General features: G+C 40.3%; 1 protein-coding gene across 3 annotated transcripts in view; it reads right to left on the bottom strand.

The window, feature by feature from the left end:
- Positions 1-17,085, bottom strand: part of LOC117515655 (anoctamin-5-like) — a 72,781-nt gene that overhangs the window by 21,624 nt on the left and 34,072 nt on the right. For all 3 annotated transcript variants that reach the window (XM_034176316.1, XM_034176315.1, XM_034176317.1), the window contains 8 exons: positions 11,190-11,258; positions 10,652-10,936; positions 9,600-9,719; positions 7,933-8,048; positions 7,690-7,824; positions 7,453-7,558; positions 7,285-7,345; positions 3,971-4,122 (listed from right to left, as the gene is read on the bottom strand). In XM_034176316.1, coding sequence (XP_034032207.1) covers positions 3,971-4,122; positions 7,285-7,345; positions 7,453-7,558; positions 7,690-7,824; positions 7,933-8,048; positions 9,600-9,719; positions 10,652-10,936; positions 11,190-11,258 — 1,044 coding nt within the window. The remainder of the gene's footprint in view (positions 1-3,970; positions 4,123-7,284; positions 7,346-7,452; positions 7,559-7,689; positions 7,825-7,932; positions 8,049-9,599; positions 9,720-10,651; positions 10,937-11,189; positions 11,259-17,085) is intronic.

Consider the following 17,085-nt stretch of genomic DNA (forward strand, 5'->3'; position numbering starts at 1 on the left):
TAAATTGGAGTATTCGCCATCACATTTCCGAATCAGGTCCATATATTTGTAGAGTATATTTGGAAAGGGGATTTAAAGATATTTCAGAATAGGAAATATTACTATTGTAGATAGCTATAGATACATACAGAAAAAATACCAATATCACTCACCATCAATCAAACTGCTTCATCTGTGACCATAAAACATCCATGAAATATAGAGTTTAAAGGTTGTCCTGATTGGGCCTTATCAAGGTTTGGGTTAATCACTGCTGCCCTGTAGGAATGCTGCCTGTCAGGGGTGGGCATGGGGGAAGATTTCCAGGGTGAGGGGTAAGATATCCCGGGAGGGGAATATACTGTTACACCGGAACACTCTAAATGAAGCCTGTGTCTGGGCTATGTTGTAGGCGGTGCCATGATCACAATAGCTAAATGTGATCATGGCACATGTGATCATGTGATCATTAATGCATAAAGGGGAGGAGCATGGGTGGCTCTACATGTGACAAAAGATGCATGAACACGCCCCTCTCAGAGCGCACATCACCTTAACCTCTGTTTGGGTGTTTATTAAATCATAGTTTTTGGGGACTGTGCGGTTGTTATCTTAATAGTTTGCTGCATATTTTCTCAGTAATCATACATTAAGTGTACCTAATGGGTGAAACTACTGACAGCTGCTAAAAGTGCTAACAGTGTTAGTGTACATTAAATCTGAAGAGAGTTTTACTCTGTGTGAACACTACAGAGATGTCTGTTCCGCCAGATTATTTCAGGTGTTTGTAACAAAATACTCTGAACAAGCACACAATGACTACGTTTACATGCAGCCAATAACCCTTTCATAACCGGAATATTAGGAAAAACCCGAATATGCTCATATTCCGGTTTTTAAAAACCCGAATATAACCCCTGGGTTACTCCTTTTCTAACCCGAATATCAGGTCATATAAACGCGCATCGGAATATCCCCATAGAAAGGAACATTATTTTGTCTTCTGCGCATGTCCTTCAGTACTTCATTAGTATTGTGAAAGACATGAATATAATGTCTTTTATTGATGGTAGAAAGAGGAAGAAGAAACGGAAATGACGCATATTTGCGTCATGACGTTCTCCGTGCTTCTGGACGTTGTCCATGCATCGCTGTTTAGATGGGGATATTCCAAATGATACCAGTGACCATGTATACAGGAGTAACTCTGTCTGCTTAAGCATGTAAACAGGTTATTCCTAATGATTCAGAAACCAGAATATTGCCCTTAACCCGAATATTAACGGGATGTAAATGTAGTCACAGTCTCCACCACCAGCCACAGCAAACAGAGTCTGAGCTAAAGATGAGACACCGAGATGCTCCGCTCAGCAGCTGTCACTCAAAGCGACCACAAGCCCAAATTTACACAATTTTATGACTTAAAAACGTCTTAAAATTCATCCCCTCGTAGAGTTGTCATGGAGGAGCAAACATCTACGGAGAACAAAACAGTTTTGTTTTGTTTTTTTTAAACCAGGCTGTAAACATTTATTTCTGCTCTAAAGTCAGACATTTTAACAAGGTGTCCACTGGGAAAGTGCTCTGTTTCAGAGCCAGTCAAGGAACTGTAATTCTGCATAGGCCTCATTTCACATGGTGTCAGGTTGCCGCTTGGTTTTTCCTTCTGTAATTAAGAATAATGCTGTTTTTCTGGTCAACAACTGTTGTCAATGTCAGTAGACCAGGGCCTGTATCCAGGAACCAGCCTAAGGCTAAAAATAGCTCCTAGTGATATTATTCTAAGAAAAATTTTAGTATTCCTCTAATTGTTAGACATTTCTTAGAATTTTCCCTTGGTAAGATGAAGGTTGTCCGCAAAGCACCTTAAGCCTTAAGGGAGCTCCTAAGGTGCCAAACTGGTAAGAGGAGGGAGGAGGACTTTTAAGAAACCTGGGAAATTGTTTGAGTTTTTGTTTTCTTTATGAGTTTTTGTTTTCTTTTGTTTTGTATTATGAGAGATTCGATTGTCAGGAATGTGGCTTTCAAGGACCGAACTTGGCCACCCCTGTAGTACTTGATTCATCACTTTAATTCTGCTTCTTTTAATGCCAGAATTCACATACAGTACCCATGAAGCAAGGACCAAAAAATAAACTTTAAAAAAAAAAACCTCCTACATCATGAACAGCCCTTACAACAATTAAGGTTAGAGTGCATTGTGTGTATTCATCAACCCAAAGATACTGGGAAGCACAACACGGAAATGGGCAGTTTCAGCATTAGCTGACAGCACCAAAGTCGGGTTCGGGTTTGTTAATAAGGATGTTTGTTATGACATATGCAGACATTTATTTCACAGAAACAGACACTAACAGACAAATATCACAACAAATAACTATAAAAAAGGCAGAATTAGTTGATTTCAGTAATAACTTAGCGATCCACCATGGGAAGCCAACACCAAGAAGGACAAATCCAAACAATGATCAGTTTTATGTAATGAGAAGACCATTTTATTACTGCAAATTTCTGCATGAAAAACCCACTAAAATATTGTCCACATGTGACCACTGTCAGGACTTTCCAGCACCGTACCTTTGCATCAAAGCACCCTACGAGGTGTGGATTATCATTTCTGAAGAACACAACGTGTATTCAGCAAGCTGTCAGCACACAGGATAATTGGTGTTATATTTGCAAAAATAGTATTGTAAGGGACATCAATGATATATTACAGCTTGGAGGGGTCTGTTTTCCTAAGGCTGAAACTGCTCTGGTGGAATGTAGTACATCCGGAGGTACCTTTTATGGTCATTTCTTGTAGTTTTAGGAATGCCAAACAACATATAAAAATTTTGACAGAACTGGAGTGCAGGAAAGCAAAAAATCTGATATTGAAACAAATGATCGCCAAAAGGGAGTTTACTCATGACATGTCATGGCCACAGGCTGAATTGATCAAATTCACAAAATATTCATTTCAAGCAATTATCACTTTTATATTGTGGTATATTTCTTATTTTAGTGTAAAAAAAAAAAAAAAAAAAAAAAAAAAGAAGCCAACACGTTCCATCGTTTATTTTCCAGGAAATGCAGAATTTGTACTAAAATTAGATTTTTGCACTGTCCGAGTTGCTAAATATATACATAGATACATATTTTTGGATATTATTTTCATGATTTGTTCAAAATAATCATTCCATCCATTCTCTGACTTTAGGGTAAAACTGGCTGCAAAGTGATGATATAATACTTCTACTTAGAATAAATTGGCTCCCATCCAGACTTTTTTGGAATGTGCTGCAGACCATAAATGCAAGAAAGGATGTTCAGCAAAACTCGCATGTAATGGATTCAGGTGGACCAGTAAATTCTGTCCTTTACAATCAAAATCTGTTATATGTATAAAAGGGACAAAATCCATTAAATGTATGTAACGGATTAGTTACAGTCAGGAGGTACCAAACAACCTATGGGGAATCCCCACCACCAATTAGTCTTAGGTATTTCTTTGATTAAATGCCTGACCTTGAATAGGGGCCTGCCTCATTTAATGGCCAAACTTCATCTGAAAAAAATAAATGCGTGACTTAAATAAGTACTATTAAAAAGATTACAATTGGTCGAGTCACTCTTTTTTCCTAAGTCCGCTGTGGAGTGGTACCTTAAAATGCTAAAGCCTGATTTATACTTCTGTAACTCTGTGGCCATGCAATGACGCTGACGTGTGTGTGAGACCCTTTTAAAGTTCTCCATCACACTGGTAGGTGTCTTAATGCAATTTGCCACAGGAACCGTGGCTTTTTTCTGAATCAGTTCCTCAATGAGCTCCACTTCCTTATACAATCATCAACCTCCAAACCAACAGTACGTGCAATTTTCCTCCATGAACTGCGGGTTATTTGAGCGTCTTTTTCCAACCCCATGTTGTAAAGTTGGTCATATTTGCAGACTTTGTATTACACATCAGATCACCCTTTATTATTAAAAAATATGTGAATACAAACACCTGAGTGACTCGGTTCAGCCTGCGATTGGTGCATTTGGTCTCGTACTCTGGCCGAAGCTGCAACTGCTGTTGCTCCTCTTCAAAGTCAACCAGATCCCACTCGTATTCAAGACGGGCCTGCCGCCTCTTCCAGAACTCCAGAAACAATGTCACTAAAGAGAAAACATAACCAACCAGGTCAAAGTACTCATACTTTAGCCATTTTAAACAAGGAGTTTTTACACCACGGCAGAAAAGCCCACTGTGATAAAAGTTTTCACTATTTTCTACCAAAACATGAAAGAAAACTGTTGGTGACAAGGTTTCTACATTATCTAAAGCAGGGGCGCCCAATACGTCAATTGCAAAGATGGTGTGGGTAGATCGCATGGCATTAAAACTAGCTCATAGCCAGGGGGAGACTGAGGGTTTTGCTGACTTTTAGCATTTGATGCTGTGAGCTGTCCATCCGCTATTTTTTGCAGCAGCTCAAAGTTGGCAAAACAGCTGTCGTCTCTCTGTGTCTTAAAGCGTGGGATGACAGCACACCTGCAGTGAACTTGAAAAATACATTTTTTTCATTTTTCTTTTCTTTCAAACTCTGCGCCACTCCGTGAGTGTCCTTGCTGTGGTTTCAATTTCAGTTTATTGCATTTTATATTGTGCCAAATCACAACAAAGCTGCCTCAAGGCACTTCACACAAAGTGTAGCCTTACCAACCCCTAAAACAAGCACACAGACGATAGTGGTAAGAAAAAATTCCCTCTGATGACATTGAGGGAGAAACCTCAAGCAGACCAGACTTAGAGGGGTGACCCGCTGTTTTGGTCATTTTAACAGTTACAAGGTTTTTACAAAGTTTTACAAAGCTGAAGAAACAGAAAATCGAAATAACATCTGCTATATTAGCTTTAGGCATGGCATCTTGCAGTCAGTCCAGCATCCTGTTGTCCACAGATGCCACTCCCATGCATTGCCCTCTACACCTCAGACAGAGAGAAAAAGAGCAGAATCAGTCCACCGGAAAAAACAGACCTAAGGCATAATTAATCAGCATTAAATCTACAGGAAAACAAAGAAAATACAAAGATGTTAGCCAGCCGCTAGCCCTAAGCTTCACTAACAAACCCAGAATTTAGATAAAGTTGAGGCTGAGACCTGTTCCATTACAAAAAAAAAAAAGAAGAATTTAAAAGGATAGGAAGCAGAGTTCCATACTATGCCAGTAAGCTGGCCATACGAAAGGGAGAACAAATGCGTCTTAATTCTGGACTTTAATGTCTCTACAGAATCAAACTGTTTTGGCGGCATGGTGGCTTAATAGTTAGCCCTGGTGCCTTACAGAAAGAAGGTCTTTGGGATCGCTTCCCACCCTTTCTATGTGGATTTGCATGTTCTTCCCGTGTCTGCCTGGGTTTGCTCTGGACACTCCGGTTTCCTCCCACAATAGAACAAAACCCATGGCTATTTAGGGTCTGCTCCTAGGGGAGGTGATGGTCTAGTGGTTAAGCGTTGGGCTTGAGACCAGAGGATCCTCGGTTCAAATCTCAGCCTGACCGGAAAATCACTAAGGGCCCTTGGGCAAGGTCCTCAATCCCCTAGTTGCTCCCGGTGTGCAGTGAGTACCTTGTATGGCAGCACCCTGACATCAGGATGAATGTGAGGCATTATCTCTAAAGCACTTTGAGCATCTGATGCAGATGGAAAAGCACTATATAAATGCAGTCCATTTACCATTCTCTGCCCTTGACCAAGGCAGTGTCGCTACATCTGAAGTTGATCCCTGGGTGCTGGACTGTGGCTGCCCACTGCTCCTAGTTGCATTGTATCTAACTGTAATTAGGATGGGCTAAATGCAGAGGACAAATTTTGTTGTATGTATGTATGTGTATATACAATGACAAAGGCTCTATTCTCTTATCTCCATAGGGAGATCATTCCACAAAACAGGTGTACAATAAGAGAAGGCTCTGTGGCCCACAGGCTTTTTATCACCCTAGGGACCCGCAGATTTTTTTTTTTTTTAAATCACCCTAGGGACACGAAGTAGTCCTGCATCCTGAGAATGCAGAACCTGGACCAGTACGTAGGGTTTAATTAGGTCAGCTAAGTAGACAGGCGCTAGTCCGTCAATAATTTTATAGGTTAATAGCAGAACCTTAAAATCCGACTTCATAGAGACAGGAAGCCAGTGAAGAGACGCCAAAATGGGTGTAATGTGGTTGAACTTCCTGTTTCCTGTCAAAAGTCTGGCAGCAACATTTTGAACCAACTGGAGACCCTTAATGCTAGACTGCACTAAAGCAGAAAATAGAACATTGCAGTAGTCCAGTCTAGAAGAGATGAATGCATGAATCAGGGTCTCTGCATCAGCCATAGTCAGGATGGGATGAATCTTCGCTATATTTCGCAGGAGGAAGAAAGTACTCCTCGTAATATCTCTAATGCAGGGGTCACCAAGCCTCTTCTTGGAGGGCACCTGTCCTGCATGTTTACCTACTCAAGTCAAACCTGATTTTTTAAAAGAGGTGTTTTCCAGCTCTTGATTGGCTGAGCACACCTGATAGAGTTAATTGCCTGGAAGTGCAACAGGGAGAGTTAGAAAACATGCAGGGCAGGTGCCCTCCAGGAACAGGGTTGGTGTCACCTATTTCTAATGTGTAGATCAAAGGACAACGTGGGATCAAAAATCACCCCAAGGTTCCTCATTCTGTCAGTGTGATGTATGATACACAAGCCAAGGTTAAGCATTAACTGGTCAAACTGCTGCTGATGTCTCACTGGACCAAGAACCATCATTTTGGTCTTGTCTGAGTTTAAAAGTTAGAAATTGCTGGACATCCAGCTTTTCACTGATGCAAGGCAATCTTCTAGGAATTATATGATTTAAGGTCTGCATTTGAAGACATGTTTTCATACTCCTAAATACTACTTATAATAATAATCATTATAACAACTATTAGTATTACTCTGGGACTAAGTTTAACTACAGTTCAGCATTAAGTTTAATTGATGAGCCAATGTATGTTTAGCGTTTGTAATGTAGGTAGATCATTTTGACTCTGTCATTTTAAAAATAGCTCACAAGCCAAAAAAGTGTAGGCCCCCCTGATCTAAAGACACTGTACATACAACCAGTCATTGTTGCTGAGAAGATTTCGCATCCTTCAAATATAAGCTGTTAAAACCAGACACCATATGCATGGTGTGATAGCAACAAGTGAGAATATATGTTTTTTGTAAATTGGCCAAAATGTCCCTTAAAGTGATTACTAGCAAGAAAGGTGCTAATCCATTAGAAAATACAAAACGCACAAAAAGGCATTTTACTCACCCCATATCCCCATGAATATGGCAAAAAACACAGTTGCCACATTGTCAAACAGGTGCGACTGCTGCAGGGGTAACAGTTGAGAAGTACAAAAATGAACATGTAAGCGTACCAACATCACATACTATAATTTGTGTATGAATCAAAATGAAAAACACTTCAGTGTCTTACCCATGATGAGTTACATGTTGAAATGAGCTTCCAGTAGCCACATTTTTTGTCACACAGTGGACACATGACAATGTTGCCACCAATCTCCTCATTACATATTTCTTTACTGATGGAAAGCAGGGTAACATTTTTGTCAACATAACAAAGCTAGCAATAACAGCACAACAATCAATCAACAATCTGTAAACACTACAAAACAATCTTAATTTTTTTATTAATAAGGCATTCAGAACTCACCTCCACTCATTGTCGTCGTAAGTGAGAAATCCGTAGATAAAACAGATTACACCGACTACCGCAGCAAACAGCAGCATCTCCGTATAAAATCCCAGCCAAGCAAAATAAATACCTATCTTCTCTCCATAATACTTTCTGTTTGAGGGGAAAAAAAAAAAGCTGTGATAACTGTGAAGTTTCTGCTCAGGTAAAACTGAATAGCACAAAACATATCATTATACACAGTAAGCTCTGGGGTCTGACCTCACAAGGTTGAGGGGTTGCTCCTTGAAGAAATAAAGAAATCTGGCCCAGTGTTTATAGAGATTGTATCTCTCACTTTCACAGTTGAGATCCTTTGATTTCAACCAGTATCTACACTGCACCAAGAAAAACACGCACAGAACTCACACTTTACTGCTATATTCATCGCATTACTGCAGTTATTCATCATTCCCACACTGCCTCTGAGGATATAACTGCTAGAAAGCAGTGACTGCACAGAGCACTCCATGACTTTTTCTACTGATGAAAAACACTCCATTTCAAACATTTGAAACAATTACTGTGTTATAAATGTAAAAAGATAGATCCTAAATCAGAAAGTATTTGAAACAACTGCTGGGGTTCCATTACAAATTTGTGCAAATGTTATGATATTTTTATAATGTCAAAAGAAAATGTGAAATAGCAGCATCTCGACTGAGTGATGTAATGCAACAACTGGGTTTTGTTATTCCAGTAAAGGCTATCGTGATAACTGTTATTCCAGTAGTCATTGCCACAGATGAGTACATCCTACTAAATATTGGCATTTCATTGTTTTTTTAAATCTGATATTGCCCTGGTGTTTGTCTCTTATGGTTTAACAAGCAATTGGTCTCTCCCTCCTTTTAAACATATACTACACTGTGTGAGCTCCCTGTGTCAATAAAACAGTCAGATTCTGTGGAGACTTTCAAGTCCAGAATTAAGATGCACTTATTTTCCCTTTCGTATGGCTAGCATATGGGCATAGTATATTGCAATGCTTTTCACTCTTAAATTCATTTTCTTAGGAAACGGAGCAGGCCGCGGCCTCAGTTTTCCTCTAACGTCTGAGTTTTTTTAGTGAAGGTTGGAGCTAGTGGCCGGCAATCACCTTAGTATTTCTTTTGTTCTTCTTGTTGCTTAATGCTGACAAATAATACTGTATTTGTTGTCTTTCTGATGCCCGATTCTGTTTTTTTCTCTCTCAGGTGTGGCTTCATCCAGAGATGGGTGTGGTGTCTGTTTCTGAAACCTGCCTGTCCTGTGCAGCGGCAACATTTCCTGTATATTCGTTTTGTGAATTTTCTGTAATGTGTGTCAGTAGCATGGCCCAAGCAGAGGGTCACCCCTTTGAGTCTGGTCTGCTTGAGGTTTCTCCCTCGGAGGGAGTTTTTCCTTACCACTGTCACCTCTGTGCTTGCTATAGGGGTTGGTAAGGTTAGACGTTATTTGTGTGAAGTGCTTTGAAATAATAGTAATAAATAAATTAAATAAATAAATTGAAAAAAATTGACATCATGTGACCCATAATTGTGGCAAATTTGTATCCATTGCAGTTTTTTGAAAATGTTTCTTTTTTAACTGCCTGAAAAATAATCTAATTTGAGTGAAAAAGCTTTTTTTTGTGATATTTGAGTTTTTTCAAAACATGTTTCCATTAAGTGTATTTTCAATTTGAGTCTTTAAATTGAGCATGTGGAGGGTAATGGAAACCTGCCTACTGTCATCAAAACAGTTTTTTTTTTTTTTTTTTTTTTTTTTTTTTTTTTTACAGGTTTTACTTTGTTTGTTTGGTTTTTTTTTTTTACCACAATCAACAGCAGCAGTTCTTTATCTGGAGTACACTTGCCAGCTCCAAGCCTAAATTACAAATCCCTAAAAATCCACCAAAAGAAGCTCACGTCATGTAAAGGGAAGGCAGCAGTGTAGGTGCCATTGTTGAGCAGCCTCTTGATTCCTTTTTTGTCTTTATCAGCACATTCCACCTTCTGGTATGGACAGCGAGACAGAATATAATAGACCTACACAAAGAAAAGAAAAACATTTTTGAGGAAAAAAATGTCTGAATTGTTCGGTTAAGCAGCAGTTTGGTGCTGTTTTCCCCAAGTAGCAACTCGGCACAACTCATATACAACTTTGCATACTGCTCAGCATAGCTTGCCACAAGGTGAGATAGGTAAGTTATACTTGTACCACTTCTGAACTCTAGTTAAGTTACAGGGTGTTTTCAAGGTTTATGTTTGTAAGGTGAACCCAAATTCATCAGTCTGGTTCATGTGAAACCAAACTCTGATTTCACACTGCAATGTTTTCATGACATGCTTATGTCCTTACATCATCATGAATGTAGCCTACTTCTCCCTATACTTGACACTGATTGGCTTGTTGACATACACACATCTGATATTGCTTGTAGTTGCATTTGAATGAACACACACACACACACACACACACACACACACACAAAAATCCCACTTGATCGAAGAAAAATCAAAAGTGAAACATTTCCAAGTTTGGCCACCTGTTGCATGCTGACCCCAGAAAGAGCTCCTGCAAGCTATCGCAACTGAGTACGAGTTGACAAGAATTGACAGGCATGATTCTGAAACAAGTTCACTCCAAGTGTACACCGAGGTACCCATAGGAAACGCATTTCCAAAGTTGTGCTGCACTTATTACTCAGAGCTATCCTGAATAGAGTACAAGTTCAGCTGTGTTAGTTTGGAGTTTGGCCATTTCCAAACATTTTGAACATGATCAAAGCCAGTATGACCTATCCCAACATGTGCTGAACTATGCCAAGTAGTGAGCAGGATCTGTACCTTCAGAAACATGTAGACCACAGAACTATACACTGCATTATTTAGAGCAAAATTCAGTTTTGGCTATAATAGTACTGAATGTAAGAAGTGAAGTGTCACACTCAAGAATGTCACAGTTAAGCTGTCCTTACAATCCTGTTGCGTGTAGAAGGAGGAAAGAAGGTATCTTTGTCATCGATCAGGAAAAAGTCAGATTTGCTCTTGTCAAAGGGAGCTGTAAAATAGTCTGGCTCAGGATGCATGATTTGCTCCGGTAGACGAAAAGGGGTAGAAAGCCAGTTCATGGGCATCTCACTGTTGTTTGGGATGTCACTGGCTTTGAACGGAACTTTGATCTTCAGCACATCTGCATAGGTGGCCAACACTTCCCATGGAGCATGGATCTTTAAGAAAAATGTCTTTCCATCATCTGACTCCTAATAAGAATAAAAGAATCGCAGCATAAAGGAGTGTATAAGTGCTACATAGTACAATGTTAGATGTTTGATCTTGTTTTGTGTTGCACTGACATAGTTTCAACACAAATATGTTCTTTACTTCTTTTCAAAGAAAAATACTTATTCTAAAAACAGAAAAACCTCAAGGCATGCAGACACAAACATCTTGCTGTGATTCATTTTTACATTGTTACAGACTGCAGAACTGAAACAATAAGTAAGATGATCTTACCGACTTGTCTTCTGTTTCCAGCTCCAAGCCAGCTTTCAACAGATTAGCCTCATACTCCTTCCTCCTCTCCTGCAGGAAAAAAAAGAAATTTATCAGTTCATTTTCCTTTTCAGAATTCATACATTTTGTTTTTAGGGGTAAAGAGGAATTGTTTAATATGATGACATTAAACCGACCTACTTCCTGACAGTATTTTTTTTTTACCAATTGTGAAACATGGACCTTTTATACAAAATAAAATGCTGTAGTCTCATAGAACTACATTAAATTAGTAGACAACTATTTTGATAATAGATTGTTTTGAGAAATAAAAAAAACATTCTGATTTTAGTTTCTTAAACAGGATTTTTTTTATTTTATTTTTTTAGTTTCTTCTATCTGGTAGTAAACTGAATATCTCTGGGTTGTAGACAAAACAATAAGGCATCATATTGAGCTCTGGAAAACACTCAACATATTTCACCATTTTTGGGACCTAACAACTAATCAATGAATTGAGAAAATTAGTGATTAATTCATTATGAAATCATTGGTTGCAATGCTTTACAGCTTGGAAATATGTGCAGATATATCAATACTAATTAAAAGGAATAAAAACTTCATAACAGAATTAATCTGGCAAACTCTAAATTAAAAAACACAACTAAAACACAATCTAAGTAATGCCTAAAACTGTCTAAATGTAATTGAAAAGTGATACCAGGGTGAGTGTTCTGTACTAAGTACTATGGCATAATAATCTGTTAAGATGAAATAAAAAAATCTTCAATAACTATAGGCTCATAAGACTAATATAAAAACAAGGATAATATACTTTACTCAGCCTCTGAATATTTCAGACCTGCTCCTAAGTTGCAAGTACTATTTGCCCTCACCCCATTAGGAGATTAAATTGTTATATAAACTGCACCAGAATGCAGGAAATTTATGTATGGGCCGCTATCCATTGCTAATATGCGTTTTTGTTTTTTTTTAATCATTTTGACAATGAATGCAGCTTTTACAAGCAATGTTTTCACTCTGAAATCATGGGAAATTGTATTCCTGGACATCTAGATTTTAAAAATTTCAAAAATGTGCTAAGCATCCCTAAAACTGGAAGTCTAAAATCGCCTCTGTCACACATCATAGAATCCAATGGACGTTGACATTGTTTGACCTTTACTTTGGCGACAAAACATTCAACACAGTCAAAACTAGTTCATTTATTAATCCTACTAGTTCAACAAATAATCATGTCACATGCCCAGTTGGAATTGGCAAATATTTACTTGTTAGGACAAAAATTTACCATCTCCTTGGTACAATACACAGGAAGTGTCCTCCGGTTTGCCCTTCCCCAGGCGCACTGGGAAAAAATAAGCAAGTTCCTGACCAAGCCAGAGGTCTGGGTGTTGACTCATTGATGAGGCTGAGGTCATTACGTGAGCCAACAGGGACAATAAGTAGCACAGAGGTCTCAGAGCAGCAGAGTATTGACACTCACATCACTCACAGAAATATTTAACCCTAACTTTTAAAATTTATGTAATTTTATTACATGACAAATTCCCATTTAGTTTTTTAGATAATTTTAATACAAACCTACCAATTAAACCTTACATGATGCATATTCATTACTGTAATAAATCCTATTCATTTTAAATGCATAATCCTCAGCTTTATGTATTTAGTATTAATAAAATATAATTACTCTAAATCAATAATAATGACAGTATTTATTTAAAATACATAAAGTATATTGTTTGAATTGCATAATAATTATGTTACATATGCCATTTATCTTGTATAGGTAACATAATTCATTCATTTTTTCAATTCATTTAGCTTCTTTCATGAATCAGTAGCACAATATTTAAAAAAAATACGAGGTCTCTTAGATAATAAACCGACCCTTTTATTTTTTTTTTTTAACTATATGGATTTGAATGACATGCGATTACACCAATCATGCTTGAACCCTCGTGCGCATGCGTGAGTTTTTTCACGCGTGTCGGTGACGTCATTTCCCTGTGGGTAGGCCTTGAGTGAGATGTGGTCCCGCCCTCTCGGCTGAATTCCTTTGTTTCACACGCTGCTCGAGACGGCGCGCGTTGCTTTATCAAAATTTTTTCTGGACCTGTGAGGAATATCCGAGTGGACACTATTCGAGAAATTAAGCTGGTTTTCTGTGAAAAGTTTAACGGCTGATGAGAGATTATGGGGTGTTTCTGTCGGTGTAAGGACTTCCCACGGAGCGGGACGTCCTGCAGCGCTTCCAGGCGCTGTCGTCGGCCTGTTTCGAGCTGAAAACATCCTAATTTAAGGCTTAATTCACCCAGGACATCGTGAGAGAACAGAGAAGATTCAGAAGAGGCCGGCATGAGGAATTTATGCGGACATTCCACTGTTTAAGGACATTTTTTTTAATGAAAGACGTACGCGCAAATTCGCCGAGTCGTTTCCGTGACGACTCGGCAAATCTGTGTGCGCCACGACAGGAAAAACACCTCCGTGTTGAAAACCATTTGTAGAACTCAGGCGGCTTTTAATGGCTTTCAACAAGTGAGTAACTGAGAAATTGTTTAACAGCTTGGGCATGTTCCAACTTGCCCGTTAAGATTTCCAACGGAGGTGTTTTTCCTGCCGCGACCCCCCGCGGTCGGGTCCAGCCCGACATGCGACTCTGCCCGCACGTTCTTTCATTACAAAATGACCGTTAACAATGGAATGTCCGAATAAACTCCTCATGCCGACTTCTTCTGAAAGTTCTCTGTTCTCTGACGACTTACTGCGTCAACAGAGCCTGAAATGTGGAAGTTTTCAACTTGAAACGGCGAGACGCTGCCGCCTCGAAGCGCAGATCACCGTCAGGCGCCGTGGACCGTCCTTAAAGTGACACTACCAGACCAAAATCTCTCATCAGCCGTTAAAATTTTTACCGAAAACCAGCTGAATTTATTGAATGGTGTCCACTCAGTTGTGCCTTACAGTTTTGAAAAATGTTTTATCAAACAAAGCAACAGTCTCTGAGCCATTCCTAAACAATGAAAAAAATCGACGAGCGGGTGGACGACTCCTCACTCAAAGACTGCCCACAGGCGAATGACGTAACCGACAGGCGTGAAAAAACTCTCGCATGCCCACGAGGGTTCAAGCATGTCTGATGTAATCACACGTGATTCAAATCCATATGGTTTTTGAAAAAAATAATAAGGTCGGATACTTTTCTAATAGACCTCGTATATACGACAAATACGTTTTTCTCTTCATGAAACATTTTTGGACAGACAACAAATACTTTGTTGCAACATAAATCCTAGACAACATGGTATGTAAATAAATGTACTAAAAAGTTTAAAAACCACTGATTAGGAACACATCTCCTTAACACTGCAGCAGTCCTTGAAGTCCAAAGTGAATTCATAACAGTCACACGACATGATTTATTTTAATTTCTGAACAACAAAGACAATGCAAAGTCTGTTTTCCACTTCACGGCCAAATATTTAAATAATTTTCAAAAAACAGATGAGCTGATGGCTGCCTAAAGTTATACAAGAAATGCCTGCCAGCTGGGGTGGAAGTATCCTGCGACACACCTTTAGGTGGATTTGTTGGTAAAAGGTGCTAAAGGATGTGATGCCATTGTGTGAAGACATCATCATGTAGACACAGAATGGTGGCAGTGGTTAAAATAAATAAATTAATAAAATTAAATAAGTAAAGCTTTAAGGTGCATTTACACATAACGACAAGTCACAAATGCCACGAAGTATACATTCTTGTCCGCTGATCACGAATGTGATGATTCGGGACAGAGGCATCAGGTGCCCTCAGGAACTGCTGGAACCTGTTACCACGTGTTACGATTAATGACACGTGTTGCTGGAGAATCATCAGGAACCATTAATAAGTTTCCACGTTCTTGCGCGATATCACGCGTAACAGCACATCGTTAAGTTCTGTCACGTTGTGAATGAGGTGAACTGTGGCCGCGCACACACACACACTCACTCACTCACTCACTCATCCATCAGCTGCTGAACAATTCAGATCGCTCCATTTTGCTCCACGGCAGAAGAACTTTGAGACCGTATGCTTAGTTGGGCTCTGTGCCATGGAGTGGCACAGAGAGGAGGAGGAGACAGATGTGTGGCTCCTTGCGGCTCTCATCTCGCTCGTTTTCCTAAACATCAGGCACATGCAGCAGCAGGTGGAAAACCTGCAGGAGCGCGCTGATGAGCATTGGAACAAGACTTTTAGTTGACTTGGTGTCACTGTCCTCCTTCAGCATACTGCAGCAATGAAACTGAATGTGGTGCAGCAGGGTTTAATTGTGCGCACGTCAGACAAGAACACTGTCATGCTCTATTAAAACCCTTTTTACACATAGACGGTAAACTCTCTCAGAAGCATCCCGGCAGAGATTTTGCCCCCTCCGGGCCATTTTAGGGATCACATGCCGTAGTTAACGCTGGTGCACGGGGGCGTGGTTTGGTTCCGGCTAAACCGGGAATTGTCGAAAAAATTATTCAACATGTCGAATAATTCTGGGAGCGCTCCCGGAGAAGTGGCCTGACGACGGAGGCAACGCAAACAACGGCGTTTGCTACTTTTTAATTGCCGTGTCATTCCCGCCCCTTCCTGTAGTCCCGCAGTTTACACCGCCGTAATTGGCGGCCGGCATTGTATCCCTAACCAACGGCGTGTAAAACGACGATAGAGCCCACACCGGCGTCCTCAAAGGCGTTTTAACCGGCGACAGAGGCAGACAAAATGGCGGTGCTAGCGGACAGTACGCTGTTCTAAACGCCACCTCCCGGTTAACAGCGTTCCAAACGGCCGATAGGCGGTGGTCAGTATAAAAACGCTAGCGCGCTGCATGCAGGTCTCACTCGCAGCCAGCTCCAGATATTTTTGCAGAGAAGCTCCAGTATACCTCCTAAAATAAAACTGGCAGCGGCAAGGACTTACCAAGAAGTCTGGTTCAGAAGCATAGGGTAGTCCTGTGGTGCAGACGAGCAACATGTTGAGGAGGGAAAAAAGGAGAAAAAAGAAAAGGCTGAGAGATGAGCTCCCTGTCACTCCCTCCCCCTGCACTGACAGCTGCTTCAGCCTATTATACTCTGGGGGCGGTGCCTATAAGCAAAAGTTCCTGGAGTAACGCAGGATTTGCCTGGATAAATCCAGCGGTACACAGGGCATTATCGGCGGCAGCAGAACACCGCCGTTCTCACGCGCATCTTAACCTGCGATTGTAAAGGACGTGTGCCGGATGCTACGGTGTCAAAACTCCTCTTTATTCGGCGGATTTAGCGGCGTTTTATCCGCGTATTTACAGCTAGTACGGCGCTCAAAACACCGGCAAAATGCTCCGCCCCTTTCCACCGCGAAAACAGCCAGAACTACCGCGAACTTCGGTCTACGTACTACCCGCGGACAAAACCGTCTATGTGTAACCTGGGCTTAAGGATCATCACTAATCAGGACGGATCAACACGCTCAGTTGCGACCTTTGCGACATGAGGCAAAATTAGGGTGGTGCGTGACATTCGTGGAAGATTTTTTGACAGCCAAAAACATGCTCCACGAAAATCACGAACATCACACACCAACACACATTATTAAGAAACCTATTCAGATGCACTAAGTCATGTTAAGAATGTCAGGAATGTGCCAAGAATGACGCAAATATGACATTTGTAACGCGTCTTGCCTATGTGTAAACGCACCATGAAAAAGAATTTTGAAATTTAAGCTAAGCAATGCGGGACCTGGTTAGTACTTGGATGGGAGACCTCTTTGGAACACCAGCGGCTGTGTATGTTTCTCCAGGTAAAACTGGAGTTGTGTCAGGAAGGGCATCCGGTGTAAAACGTGTGTCAACTACCAATGCGGATCCTGCTGTATCCGC

This window comes from Thalassophryne amazonica, chromosome 8, assembly GCF_902500255.1.
Source record: "Thalassophryne amazonica chromosome 8, fThaAma1.1, whole genome shotgun sequence".
NCBI lineage: Eukaryota > Metazoa > Chordata > Actinopteri > Batrachoidiformes > Batrachoididae > Thalassophryne > Thalassophryne amazonica.